This window comes from Muntiacus reevesi, chromosome 13 (assembly GCF_963930625.1).
Source record: "Muntiacus reevesi chromosome 13, mMunRee1.1, whole genome shotgun sequence".
Lineage (NCBI taxonomy): Eukaryota > Metazoa > Chordata > Mammalia > Artiodactyla > Cervidae > Muntiacus > Muntiacus reevesi.
In genome coordinates this window covers 62723614-62738225 of record NC_089261.1, presented here as the reverse complement: position 1 = coordinate 62738225, position 14612 = coordinate 62723614, and the positions used below count along the sequence as shown (strand labels likewise).

At 52.7% G+C, this 14612-nt stretch overlaps 1 protein-coding gene across 4 annotated transcripts in view; it reads right to left on the bottom strand.

The window, feature by feature from the left end:
• Positions 1-391: 391 nt before the first annotated feature.
• DCLK2 (doublecortin like kinase 2) overlaps positions 392-14612 on the bottom strand; it is a 183830-nt gene continuing 169609 nt past the window's right edge. For 2 of the 4 annotated variants that reach the window (XR_010658897.1, XR_010658898.1), the window contains 7 exons: positions 14223-14356; positions 13743-13820; positions 7247-7343; positions 6640-6720; positions 5475-5591; positions 2848-2929; positions 448-580 (listed from right to left, as the gene is read on the bottom strand). Coding sequence is in view for 2 of the 4 variants with exons in the window: in XM_065905004.1 (XP_065761076.1) it covers positions 395-580; positions 5475-5591; positions 6640-6720; positions 7247-7343; positions 13743-13820; positions 14223-14356 (693 nt within the window). In the remaining 2 variants the exon portion in view is untranslated. Of the gene's footprint in view, positions 581-2847; positions 2930-5474; positions 5592-6639; positions 6721-7246; positions 7344-13742; positions 13821-14222; positions 14357-14612 lie in introns of all 4 variants that reach the window. The other 2 variants (XM_065905004.1, XM_065905005.1) reach the window with 1 other exon arrangement.

The following is a 14612-nucleotide window of genomic DNA, read 5'->3' as shown; positions in this document are numbered from 1 at the left end:
AGACCCCGAAGTGGGCTGAGCGCGGGCACCAGGCGGCCCACCGGGGGCCCAGGACTTCCGCTGGAAGCCAGCTCCCGAGCCCCGGCAGCAGAGGAAGCATGCCCACGAATCAGACACAGCTCTGCGCTGTTTGAAAGAGAGAAAAAAAGGAGCCCTCCGAGTTTACTCCAATAGAGGCCTTGGTTCATCCGGAGCGTTTCTATAAAAATGCGCTGGATGCCTGATCGAAGTTGCACAGGCTCCTGGCGATGCCGTCCAACGTCCACTGAACTGAAAAGATGGGCCATTTAAAGCCGCCGCTCCGAGGGCCGTCCCCGAAGCCGACGCTGACGGGCCTCTCCAGGCCCCGGAGGCGCCCGGCCGGGCGGTGTGCGGCGCTGCGCCCGGCAGCGGGTCAGTCGCGGTGGCGGCGCCAGGTCCCCGCCCGCTCGCTGCCCGGGGCGGGGGCGGGAGGGCCGGGGTGCGGGGGCGGCTCCGGGGGCGCGGCGGGCGCCGGGGCGGCGGGCTCCAGGCCGGGTCGGCCGCCGTCGGCGCCAAGCTTGCTGCCGAAGATCTGGCCCTCCTTATCTAGAGCCGTGTTCTGGGGAGAGAGCAGGAGACGGAAGACACGTGAGTCCGCCGCCTGCGCCCGGCACCGCGAGCGAGCGGGGCGCGCCGAGCATGCAGGCCGGGAGCAGGAGAGGAGAAGTAACGCCCGCGGCCCGACGGCGCCCCCAGGCCGGCCCAGCAGTCCCTCCATCCCTCCCCGCGGCCTCTGCTCCTACGCCCCGGCCGGAGCCTCTGGGATCTGAGCCCAGAAGCGTCCTGGACAGGAAGCAAACCGCACGGGAATGCAAGGCACCTGACTGCGAACTTCCCTAAAGAAGGTTCCCCATCGGGAGATTGGAAAGGTTAAGTCATGTCATCTGTAATACCTAACCCCCACCCTGCCCGGAAACCACCGCTACACTGGCGGCAGGCAATCTATGAAAAGCCTGGGAATGCAGGGTGTAACATCAACCATCTTTCCACCCTCCAGCAGCCCCTCCCTTGCCTTCTCTTCCTGTGGGGTGTCTTCACACCCCCAAGGGTTGTGACCTGCTCCCCCTGGTGGCTCAGAGGGTTAAAAAAAAAATCTGCCTGTAATGCAGGAGACCAGGGTTCAATCCCTGGGTAGGGAAGATCCCCAGGAGACGGGCACTGCAGCCCACTCCAGTGTTATTGCCTGGAGAATTCCATGGATGGAGGAGCCTAGTGGGCGACAGACCATGGGATCACGAAGAGTAGGAAATGACTGAGCGACTAGCACGCTCTCTTTTCCCTGCTCCAGGGGCACAGATGTCCCCTGCCCTCTGACCCTAGCCTGGAGGTGGACTGGCCTGCCTGCCTCCTCCTCTGACCGGGTATGACTGCCGCTCGGCCAGGGAGGCCAGGCCAGGCGCCCTCTCACCGCGTTTTCCAAACGTGGGGCTCTTTCAGTTCTCAGCACCTTTAGCTGAAAGGCATGTGGACCAGAAGTCCTTTCCTTGTCATCTAAACACCTTGTTGGGGAAAGGAACCATCGAGTCTTCCAGGACTCCAGGAGGGGAAAAAGTGCCTGGAGAAAGTTATGAACAAATGGGGCTTCCTAGACCTTGGGCGGCTTCCTAGACCTTGGGCGGCTGCCTGCGGGGCCCTTGGTGCAGACTGGAAGGCAGGTGTTCTCCACAGGCCCTTCCTGAACACTCAGTGATTGCCAAGGGCACTTTCCGTTTCCTGGAGAAGAGGTAACTGGGGAAGAGCCAAATCAGAAACTCAGCCCTGCGCCTTAACAAGCTTCGAAACGCCGAGTGTGAGCAGAGGCCAGGCCACCCCCTCAGGGAAAACTCGGAAAGCGCAGAGAGGCTTCTTCCGCCGTTTTCCACCCAGAAGCCTCCCCTGGGCCGAAGACACCACCATCCCCACGGTTATTTCTCCTCTTCTCTTCCCGGCAAGAGCATGAATGTGTGCAGCAGGAGGAAGCAGAGCGGTGCGGTTAGTACATACCATCGCCTTGGACCTAGCCAGAGGGAAGCAATGCAGGCAGCGGGAGAGGCGCGAGGAGGGAGGAGAGAAGCGGGGACAGAAACTGGACTTACTTTCAACAGAAGCAACACAGTTGTCTAACTTAAATTAAGCCCCAGTCCTTCCCAACGTCCCCCTGAAAGGAGCACAGTCCCCCCACTGAGGAAGCACTCCTTTTGAATCCACCCTTTCTCCAGGCAGCTACGAGGCTACAAAATGCAGCCACAAGGGGTTTCTTATCATTAATTCTCTTTTCCACCACGAGATGGCCTCTTCTGGGCCAGGCCCTGAGCCGCTTTGCAGGTGCAGGGTCTTTCCTTAAGCCTCTCAGGACAAGTCGGAGCAAATGCAAGTGCAGTCGGAAACCACAGGCCCAACTTAAACCAAACCCTATCCTCTAGGATTCTCCTATCCCAAAGCCTAGCTGACTGCACACTGTCTTACCGAGGACAGGGCCTCCTTGCAAATGTACTTGGAGAAAGAACCAAAACCTTCCCAAAGGCTCCCATCTTACGCTGTCATCCACTAAAAGATACGTATTTGCACCTCAGTGAAAGATAACCTTCAGCAGGAGAACCACTGGGGCCCTCCTCCCGTGCCCTCACCAGCTTTTGGTCTGGGAAGCAAGGTGATGTGGCAAGCTGAAGAGTTTTAAGTAAAGTTTTCACGGGTGTGTTTGGCCAAAATGGGTGTCAGTAGGTACAGGAGACCTGCACCCATGAGAAGCTGAGAGCTGGACGCTGCTGTCAGGGTCTGAGAGAAGCATGCAGATAAGACGGGCTGAGAATTAGAGGCCGCTCTGAGGAAGCACAGCACGGTGAATACCAGAATGCTGCTCCAGGGTCCCCAGAGCCTCAGCGGGGTACACAGTGAAACTCTGAAGTGTCTCTCAAACTGTCAAGTCAAACTGTCAAACAAAATGCAGACAACAGCATCAACTTTACTTGCTCACCGTTATTTACCATTCCTGTCCTACCCTTTCCTCACCGGAGCCCCAGGCTCCAATTCTGGCGGTTCTAAGAGAACAAAACCCAACCAGAGGGTCCCGTCTCAGGACACTGATGCGCTGTTTCCACTGCTATTTGTTTCAGCAGGAAACCACCTGAACCTTACATGCCCCAGACAGGAGAACATACACATCTCAGGAAGAGCTGTCTGTGAATCAGGATTTTTAAGAAAACATTTGGAACTGTTTCCAAGGGCAGGACACACAGACACACGGGAATGGTGAAGGTGGTGGTGGTCGGGCAGGGGGGTGAGGGAAGGACTGATGACTCGGAAGCGCTGCAAGCTGCCCTAGCACAACCATGCCGGGCCAGGCCTCTGTCGGGCGAGGATGTATGACCCCCCCATGGAGGCCCGCGTGGGACAAGCCAGATGCCCAGGCTGGCTTTCTGACTGTGGAGAACTGGTCCCTCCAGAGACGAGCGCTCCTGATTGCCCCATGGGTTTTGGACCTCGTGGGTCAGCCAGCAGCTCCCCAGAGCTAGGGAGCTGCAGAGTTATGTAGGGAACGGGGGGTGAGATGGGGCCCCGCCAACACGCCCGGCAAAACACTTAATACACACGTGAACACACAATGCTCACAACCACTGCTAGACTCACAAATAATAAGGCAGTGTTCATTCACACAAACGTCCTGTTAAAGGTCAGGAGTTTGACACTGAATGCTTGAACTTCATCAGCAAATGGAAAAACGCCATTTGTAAACCACAAGACATAGGTTCTGAGACGGCCTGGATGTCCTCATCCAGAACAGAGCCTGTTCTGGGCCGAAAGGCAAAAGGGCCGATCGTTCCAGAACCTTGGTGGGCCACAGGCCCTGCATCTGGGCCGTGAGTCGACAGGTGGCCCAGGGGCTGATGGGGAAGCGCTCATGAGCTCTGGGTGAATCCTATAAAGCTTCTCCCTCTAGGAGACTAGGAAGCTTAATTCACGTGTGGTTATCAAAGTGTGCTAACACTTAAGGTTTTTTTATTACATGGTGAGTGTGGCAATTTTTGATGTTTCAGGTTTTTCTAGATGTCCCTAGGAGCTGCCTAACGGCGTGACTGGCGGCAGGGCTGTGACCGATCCCAGGTGGCGGTGACTACTGAGAAGGTTCTGCCGTGGGCTCAGACAGAACGGCTTTTCCCTCAGGGTCTCAGCTGCCGCTCTGTGACAGCTCTGACCGTCGCAGACTTTTGGCGGGACACCACTGAGATTACGGGAAAACCACAGCTCGAGGCCTTCCCACTCATTTGACCCAGAGCCCCCGGAGGCCTGCAGCCTGGCAGGGGAGGAGCAGAGCGGCCCCCAGCCTGGGACAGAGCAGTGGGCTTCCCTCCAGCCCCCACCTGCACCCAGTCCTCCAAGGGAAGGACCGGAGGTGCACTGTGCTGGGAGAATATGCGGCTGGTTTCCCCCCAGTCAGCAGGAGGGTGGGTCCGTCCTGAGGCCACAGTGATGGAGCAGGGGATGGCCCATCTCCTGCTGTCCAGCTCCTGGGCCCCCACCTCCAGGGAGAGCCTGCCTCTCCCCGGGCAGGCAGCCCCGCTGCTCCCCGATCCTACGAGCAGGGGGGGCCCACGGGGGCCAGCTTCACGGCTCACAGGAGCAAGGACTCGGGTCTGGACAGCTGGCGGGAGGGCTGCTGACTACACCTCGGACTCACTTTTGTCTTTTCTGCATCTTCTCCCGTTCCCTGACCTACTTTCATGTTACTTCACGTACGTTAATGCCATTTTCCATTTGCTGTGTTTATGGATTTAGGTAAGCTCCCTCAAAAACATTTTAGAAGGAAGATCTGACAAAACATGGGGATCAGTGTTACTAACTTCTCATAAAATTTTACCAACCCTGAAAAACCCCATTTTTTTTTCATTCTTCTGAACTTTTTTACGTGTAACTATATGGCTGATTCATGTCAATGTATGACAAAACCCACTGAAATGTTGTAAAGTGATTGGCCTCCAACTAATAAAATAATTAAAAAAAAAAAAAAAAAAAAAAAATCACAAAATACTGATTTTTTAAAATATGGAATTTGCTTAACCCTAGCTGTTTCTTATCCCCAGTCCCAAAGACTCATTCACAGCTCAGATAATCTATTTGTGAAGCCCTGAGGAGTCAGGGAGTTGTTGCCTTTGGCTGCAAGTCCCGCCTGGCTGGGGAGCCCTCTCTGCAGGGGGAAGCAGGGCACTGAGCCCGGAAGAGGCGGGGGCCCAGGCCCAGGGCCCTGCAGTCTGGCCTGCTGGGAACCTGCACACCCTCTGATCCCAGGGCCCGCGGACTGGGAGCCGGCCACACGGTGCCCTTCACATGCCAGGCCACTCTCGCCGTGGAGGGAGGAGCCCAGAAGGCACCAGGGCCGCGAGCAGGGAGCGCTGGGCCGCTGACTCTGCAAGGCTCGCGGGCAGCGAGCAGTCAGGCCGGCCCTGCAGCTGCCCGAGGGCGAACCGGGCTCTACTCACCATGATAACGGAGACCCCGGTGGTCGTGCTGTTCTGTTTGGGGAGCGCGTTATTAAAGTGCTGTTTGAGTTTACCTGTTACTTCAGCTTGCATATTATTCTCCTGGGAGGCGTCATCCTACAGAAAAGAGGCAAAGACACCGACCCTGAGTCTCACTCCACGTTGTTGCTTCCTCAGCAGTCACACACCACCCATCACTCCCACCGTCTCCTCCTAATGGGCCGTCTGAGCCATGAGATCCGGGAACCATGTGAGTCAAGTAACTGAAAATAACGACTGCTGTTTGTTGGTCCTCTGCCCCCCGCAAAGACCCTCTGCTATGCACCTCCCTCCTGAGGTCTGGAGTGGGCTGAGGAGAGGGCGGAAGGGCCTTCTGCAGGGCTCAGAGACCTTCCTCCACCGCACAAATGCCACCTAGTTTAGTACAGATCCTGCCCATGGAAACATCAAAATTATCATTTTAGTCAAGAATGCAGGTAGTGTCTAGTCTTTATCACTCAGTAAAAAAAAATGCGGCATCTCAGCTACTTGGCCCAAGAACCAAGTCACGTAACAGGACCCAGAGAGCCTGAACGGAGTTGTCAGGATGTGGGGGACAGAAGCTGGCTGGCAGAGGTGCACAGGGCGCCCCGAAGTCAGCAGAAGCCCCTGAAATAATGCCACGGCCGCCAGGCTCCCAGGACTGAGGGGACCCAGGCTCTCCTGGCATGGACTGTGTTTGACCCAAGTCCCGAGGCACTGCCCACACTCGGGCACTCCCCGAACATCACACATCCTCCGCCCGGCTCCCGCCCGCCCCACCGGGAGCAGGAGCGCGCCTGTGACCACGGGCCAGGAAGACAGAGGTCCGGCTCCGACACAGGCTCATCTCTGGGCACGTGCTGAAGACTCTCAAACCCCAGGATGACAGGAAAAGGTCCTTGGAGAGCAACTCACAGGTGAGGACGCTGCGGCCTGCAGAGACGGGACGAGCCCGGTCCCTCACAGAGGGGCCTGATGCCCGCTGCGTCCTCCAGAGGGCAGGCAGTGTGACTACGGAAAAGGACGCCCAGGGCGCCGCAGAACGTGGGCCCAGACCTCGGTCTGCACCACAGCCCAGGCGAGGGGGCCGGCTGCGGCCCGCGGGACACAGAGACGTTGGATCCCCGGGGACGTGGGTACTTACGGACACCCAGGGGTGGCTCAGGATCTGTCCTGCTGTGCACCGCGCTTCAACATTGACCTGAAGCATCTGACTGATTAACTCCTAGGGACAAAGAAAGGAGACACCAGTGGGGACAAAAGCGGGGTGCAAACCGCAGGCACAGAAAGCGTGCGTTCGCACCGAGCCCTTCAGAGAACAGCCAGCACGGTCACACCTCTGCCTCCCCAGGCTCCGGGGCAGGTGCCCGAGTCCACGCGGACCACGGCGTCCCCTTCTGCGGGCTCTGGGCACTGCCCTCATCCACAGCGCCGCGCCGCGGACCTGCTCCTTCCAGCAATGCCACAGGCCTCCCGGGGCCACCCCTGCAGGCCGCAGGGTCTAGGACACAGCTCCCGAGCAAACGAAGGAGCAGACGTTGAGGGCTTAGAGAAGCATCTGGAAGCCCTAAGAGGGCGGCCTCGGCACGCTGGGGAGACAGCCAGGCCAGCTTCCAGAACCCGGCGAAGTATTTCAGGCACCGCAAAGCCACAGTCCAAACAGACCCGGAGCACAACAACAAGAGCGGCGACAGCCCCCCGTGACAGGCCCCCTCGACACGCTGCCCCCCAGAGCCAGGCCGCATGGGTACCTTGGCCGAGTCTGTGATGTTGTCCCAGTAGGGGGCTGGGAACTCCAGCTTCCCGGCCAAGATCTGGTCAAAGAGATCCTCCTGGAGGTTGTTCTCACTGAGGCAGTGACAGAGAAACAGAAGAGTCAGCGTCACCATCCGGCATTGCAACAAAAGGCTCACGTGGAGGGGAGACGGGAGTCCAGTGTCTCTGATGTGGGTGTTTCACAGCTTGGCTGTGCATCTCAACCAGGTTTGGGATGACACACTCTCCCTTCTAGATGATGAACCAAGGAACATTTCCATGGGCCTGGGAATCAGAGAGGAGGGGGAGGAGGGGAGGTGGTGGAGAAAGGAGGAGGAGCAGGGCAGAGAGAGAGGAGCAGAGATGCAAGAACTCTGTTCAGCAGGTACCGGGTTTCAGCGTGGGAGGACAAAGATGTTCTGGAGATGGGTGGTGGTGATGGTTACACAACGGTTTAAATCTACTTAATACCACGTAACACTTGAAATTGTACACTTACAAATGGTTAAAGGGATAGATTTTATGTCACATGTATTTTTCCACAAAAAACAAAAGACTCAAGAAAAAAATGGAATCCACAAAAATGTAAGTCCTCATTTCAAAAAAAAAAGAAGCTCAGCATCTGCCCTCAGTCATTCATGGTATAATAATAAGTGGGGAAAGTGGCAAACCTGAGTCAGATCTCCTTGTCCTTCCCCCTTCTACTTTCCCAACAAAACAGCCAGAGGAAGCGAAGCAGCCAACACATGGCAAGTTATAAGGAGTTCAGAATCTGGATAAACATTCACAGTGCAACACGCTTCCCACTGAAACCTTTCAGTGAAGCTCAGTGCGAGAGAAAAAGCCCATCATCAAGGACATCCACTAGAACCGCACGGGTGCAGGAGCCCGAGGTGGGCGTCCCTCCCTGCCTGCCTCTCTCAGAGCTGCACACAGCTGGTGTCTAAAGAGTAAAAGATGACTTGACGTTTGATGGACAGTGCCAGAAAAATGCGGAAATACTGCTGGGAAAAATTCAGGGAACTGGACGTCCCCGACCTCCCAGAACACTGCATCTCCACAGCCACGTGGCCCCTCCCCTTGGCGGACACATCAATGGCCAGAGTGAGAAGCAAGTCACCGGCTCTCCAGGCCACTGCAAAGCCTAGAAGAAAACTCAGGAAGGGCTGCTGGAGTCAAGATCAAAATCCAGGAGCAGAAGTTCAGTCTCACTTGGCAAATACGTGTTAAGTAAGTGTTAGTCACTCAGTCGTGTCCAACTCTTTATGACTCCATTGACTGTAGCCTGCCAGGCTCCTCCATCCATGGGATTTTCCAGGCAAGAGTACTGGAGTGGGTTGCCAGTTCCTTCTCCAGGAGATCTTCCAGACCCAGGGATCAAACCCAGGTCTTCTGCATTGCAGGAGAACGCTTTACCATCTGAGCTACCAGGGAAGCCCAATACTAGAGTGGGTAGCCTTTCCCTTCTCCAGGGGATCTTCCCAACCCAGGAATTGAACCCAGGTCTCCCGCATTGCAGGCGGATTCTTTACCAGCTGAGCTGCAAGGGAAGCCCAAGAATACTGGAGTGGGTAGCCTATCCCTTCTCCAGGGGATCTTCCCGACCCAGGAATCAAACCAGGGTCTCCTGCATTGCAGGCGGATTCTTCACCAACTGAGCTACCAGGCAAGCCCTGATCACTTGGCAAGGATGCAACGTTTCTCCTGGAGTTCCCCCCAGACTGCCTTCAGCCCCACGCACTGCTCAGGGTGCTCACGTGGGACCCCGCCCAGTCTCCTGCACAGGAGCCTGGTCAGCTATCAGTCCTCCAGGGTCTGCAATGGTGAGTGTGGCATCCCTAGAAACAGATGATTCAGGGCCGTGTCCAGAGACAGCCTCTGGGGCTGTGTGATGAGGTGGCTACCTCATTCCTGTTCTAGGAGAAAACAGAGTTTATGAGCTCTATGAACATTCATTATATCAAACCAAGCTCAGCGGAATCGACACTGCTGCTTCATGATGTCACGCAGCACTCAGAGCAACACAGGTCAGGCCAGGCCAGCAGGCGAGGCGAGTGATGCCCCCAACCCCTGCTCCCCGAGAAACTGATGTTCTTCGAGTGAGCACAGACTGTTTCTTTCTAGGTGTCCAAATGCTCTTTCCTTTTCACTGTTACCTCTCTACTGATTTAATTCAGCTCCTGTCTCCTTAAAAATGAATAAAGAATGTGCCTAAAAACACAAAGGGATTTTATAGAAGCATTCAGAACATCGGAGGACCCCAGGAGACAATGTTAGAAGAAGATATAGCAAGTCACCCGTTTGCAGAATCGTTCTTTTTAGCCATTCCTCTCTATGATGGCAGGCATCTCCCTTTTGGTCTTCTGGAATCTCAAATAGTTTCTGTTAACACACACGGTCTTTATTTTGTTAACAAACAGCTAAAACATTGGGTGTGTGTCTGCAGGATTTAGGTTCTTGGCAAAATAGCCTGAGTCAACAACACAACCCCAGGATTTGGGCAAATAGAGGGGCACCCTGAGGACCCGTGCTGGGAACTATGAGAGCCCTGGGGTTCCGGGCAGCCCTCGCCAGAGCAGACCTGCAGAGAATGCACCCTTGTCAGTCGTCACAGAATAAAAGTCGCTCTTATTAAACCTTCCCTGGATGGATTAACACATTTATACGCTACAGTCTGGCTGAAGAAACTTCATACTATGTTCCATTGCAGCTACACTAATTTACATTCCCATCATCAGTGTACCAGAGAAGGCAATGGCACCCCACTCCAGACCTCTCGCCTGGAAAATCCCATGGACGAAGGAGCCTGGTGGGCTGTAGTCCATGGGGTCGCAAAGACTTGGACACGACTGAGCGACTTCACTTTCACTTTTCACTTTCCTGCACTGGAGAAGGAAATGACAACCCACTCCAGTGTTCTTGCCTGGAGAATCCCAGGGACGGCGGAGCCTGGTGGGCTGCCGTCTATGCGGTCGCACAGAGTTGGTCACGACTGAAGTGACTTAGCAGCAGCAGCAGCAGCAGGCTGAGATGCTTCAAGCACTTTTTAATTCTCAAACAGTATAGTGCTGTAAGTCCAGAAGCACCCAGTAAGAAAAACTCTGAAAACAGCAAAAGACTCTGTGTACACACTCTTTCCATCGCCAAGGTGTTAAAGGTCAGACGAGGTAACCTGAGAAATGTTGTAAGCAGTTTCACAAATGATGTGGAAAACATTTCACTTAGAGGGGGTATGGGTGTGTGTTTAAGAGAAACATCAAATATCTCAGGACAGTCAGGCAAATATTATTTGCTATCAGTGGCCCTAAGAACAGACTTCCTTAGGCAATACCTAAACCCTGGAAAAGCAACATTCTTCTCAGTAACAATGAAATATTACATGTCAGCCTTGGACTAATGCCCAAAAATCCTGAAAGAATGGGAGATGCTAGAGTTAAAGAAGCTCAAACTGTCAATTCCAAGGAACAACTTTAATTAAAAAGCTTTGGGTTCAATTAATCTTTTTTAGAAAACAATGAAAATATTTTGAGATATCTGTTGAAAGACTTTTATTTTAGAAGCAAATTTATGCAGATTTGCTTAATCCTAAACCATAGTCATTTGTCATTATTTAAAGGACCATTTCCATAGTTTGATATATATGGTATATAAAATATGTAAATATTTTATATTATAGTAGGTTATAAAATCTATCCAGAATGTCTCTGTACGCTATGAAGATGCTTCCACAACAAACATGTAACATAATAAATTCTCTTTCATCACAGCATGATATGAGAGGGAAAACATTTTCAAAGGTAAGCTATCTAGAGTTACAGGACCAGCGTCTGGGCATAACCTCTAAGGAAGCAGCTTTCAGAATGTACTTTTACTGCTTTTGATTAGCCAGACTGATCTGAATATCCCACAGAGAGAACAAGGTAACAAGTCACAATAGATACATATTGTTAATTCCAGTCTCTCTCTTGTTAAACAGTAAAAAGGAAGTCAAAGAAAACAAACTTCTAGGCTGCACTGGCAAGTGGAAACACTAGAGGGAGTTGTGAGCACATATTCCTCTACAACTGCTCCTCCATACGTTTTCCAGCTGCTCTCAACTTGGGTTAACCACGGAGGGAAACTCTGCTGTAAATGGCCCTTGGATTTGTTGCTGGTGGTTGCTTGCTCAGTTGGGTCTGACTCTTTGCGATGCTATGGACTGCAGCCCAGCAGGCTCCTCTGTCCACGGGATTCTCCAGGCAAGAATACTGGAGTGGGTTGCCATTCCTGATCCAGGGATAGAACCCACATTTCCTGCATCGGCAGGCAAATTCTTTACCGAGTCACCAGGGAAGGCCCTGGCCCTTGGGTTACCGGCTATCAAACCCCACTGTCCTCTGCACCTGACTGGTTCCCACAGCAAGTCATCACTGAGACCAGCAGTGTGACTGGGACAATGGACACAGATCACGTCCCTCCTTCTATGGACACAAACATCTTCCACATTCACCCCAGGCTTAGCTATTTGATTTCATCTGATCAATGGGACATTAATCAAGAAATGTGGAGCAAGCAGAGATCTGGAAGGTACTCGGGCAGGGAACTTGCCCTCTCTGGCTGCTTTGAGGAAGCTGTCACCACCATCAGGTGAAGCCCACGCTAGTTCTCTGATGCTGGGGGGCACGTGGCTAAGTCAAGCCTGTGGCCCCAGCGGACACTGAGCTGACCACCAGGCATGTGAGCGAGCTACACTGGACCTCAGGCCCCCACTGAGCCAGCCCAGGGCAGGAGAAGGGCTCGGAATGATCCATGCCCCTGCTTTTAGAACAAATCTATTCTTCAGTAAAAACTAACAGATATGTCGTATCCCACAGTCTGAGTAACCCACCGTGGCAATGACCTCGATGGAAAACCATGATGCTGATCGATGGCCAGACGGAAAGAGCCTTCCACCTACAGGAGCCCAAGCCACGCCATGAGGACGAGGTCCCACTCCAATGTCGCATCCCTCCTTAAACCTTTCGTGATTTCCAGTCCTCAGCTGAGCCTGCCCTCAACTTGGCATGAACTCATGCTCACTTTTTCTGCTTGATCAATATTCTCATGCTGTGTTTTCAAACCAATAAGCCTCTCAAAAGTAGAGACTGACATCTGTGTTATTCCTGTATTTAACGTAAGCAAAAAACAAAACAAAACAAAACAAAACCAAAACCAACTATTCAACTCAACTAAAAATTGATCATTAGGGACTTCCCTGGTGGTCCCGTGGCCAAGACTCCATGACCCCCAGTACAGGGGGCCCAGGTTTAACCTCTGGTCAGGGAACTAGATCCCACATGCCACAACTAAGACCCAGTGTTAAAAAATATATTTTAAAAATTGGTCATTTTAAAAAAAGATAAATGTCATACCTTTTTACTTTTCTGTATGTTTGAAAGCTTTTATAATAAAGCTTCATATAATAAAAAGCTTTTATAATAAAGCCTCTATAATAAAAAGCTTTTATAATAAAGCTTCTATAATAAAAGCTTTTATAATAAAGTGTGGGGGGAGAGAGGGAAGAAATAAATCTATTTTTTACTTACTGACTGAATACACACTATAAACACTATGGCCTTACAGAATAAGGTTTGTTTCCCACTCGATTCCCAGAACTTAGAATGACGCCTGGCCCATTGTAGCTACTCTACAAATGACCATAAGGAAAGTTTAAAAGGAAAACAGCATTCAAGAAAAGTCAGAGGAAAATAATCAAACGTGCATCATTAGATTAACATCTGCTTCAAAGTGTTCATGTGCTTCAGAGAGAGAAGGCACTGGTCAAGAGACATACGGTGAAGCCCCAGCTGCCCCCGTCCATACCCCGAGGGGGGGGGTCCCCACCACACACCCTGACCCCTGTGCGGCCCCCTGTCCTCCCAACAGGTGAGTGTACGGTCATCCAGGGTCAGTCTGCTTTCCCGGGCCTGTTAACGCCAAAAGTTAACAGAATAGTATGTGAACAAAATAGTATGTGAACGGACAAAATCAACTGAAAAAGAACGAATTCCCTGTGTCTACAACAAACAGGTCAAATGCTCTGCAAAGTGAGTTGTTAAAAAACAGCTGTCAGATTAGGTAGAAGAGACAACCCTTAAGAACTAGAAAAAGTCTTACCTGGGAGGGTCAGATTGCTTGGCGAGGATCTTTAACTCTCACTCCTCTTGAAAACGACTGGGAATGGAAATCATAGACACTGGACCGCGGGGTGAGTTTTACGGAAGAATGACCGTGGGAAACCCAGGGGACCAGGCATGGAGCAAGGCCCGGGCCGCACCTCAGAAGTGCGGACGCAGAATACACATTAATAGGTGGTAAGTTAAGATTAAAAAGTGAATGGTATGTTCATACAATTTGTCACTGACATTTTTATTGACCTGTTTCTGGTCCTGATTGCCAGGAGTAGAGTGTCTGCTTCCCGATCAAAGGGAGAGAGTTTACAGTTCAAATATGGTCACTTGCAGAGCCACTGACCTTCGGAAGGGCGGGAAGCCACAGAGCAGTATGTACGTGATCACGCCGGCCGCCCAGACGTCCACCTTCAGGCCATAGCTGGGGAAACAGAGTGGTGGGAGGACAGACAGAATGCTACTCCCACGAACCCGCCGCAGGGCCGGACTACTCGCCTTGGTTTGTTAGGGGAAAGGGCCTTTCAGTACCAAACCGCTCATTTCATGCAGATGAATGAACTACCCTTCGGACAAAGGCATCTGCCCTTCTCCCAACCTCGCCACTATCTGGATTCCAAGACTGGCCTTGGGACAGAAGTCCAGGCCCCAGGGCTCTTGGAAGTACAAGAACGAACTGGAGTTCCTGGGATCAAAGTCACGGAGCAGGGATCAGTCTCTCCCGCCCCCCACGCTCCCGGGAGGCACGTGAATCCACAGCAGCAGTCGTGGCAAATACACCTGTTCCCAGAGTTCAAGCACCAACCCAACCACCGAGAAGGCATACCCGGTTTCAGCAATGATTTCGGGGGCCACGTAAGTCGGGGTGCCGCAGACGGTGTACAGTGGGCCTTCCACCACAGTGGCCAGCCCGAAGTCTCCCAGTTTCAGAGACTTGGTCCCATCAGGATATTCACACACCTGGAACAGAAAGCAGTGAATGCTCAGAAGTGTTTTTCCTTCAGTGATCGCAAGGTGGGGAGCCTCTGGAATTGGGCAGAAATGACACAGATACATTTACCAACAAATCATAAGAAACCTCTCCTTCTGGTATTAAGGCCATGGTTTAGCTCTGCTGCTTTTTAGTTTTGTGTTTTGATTTTTTGACCAGGTGGCATCTTAGTCCCCCGACCAAGGATTGAACCTGCAGCCCCTGCATTAGAAGCCTGGAGTCTCA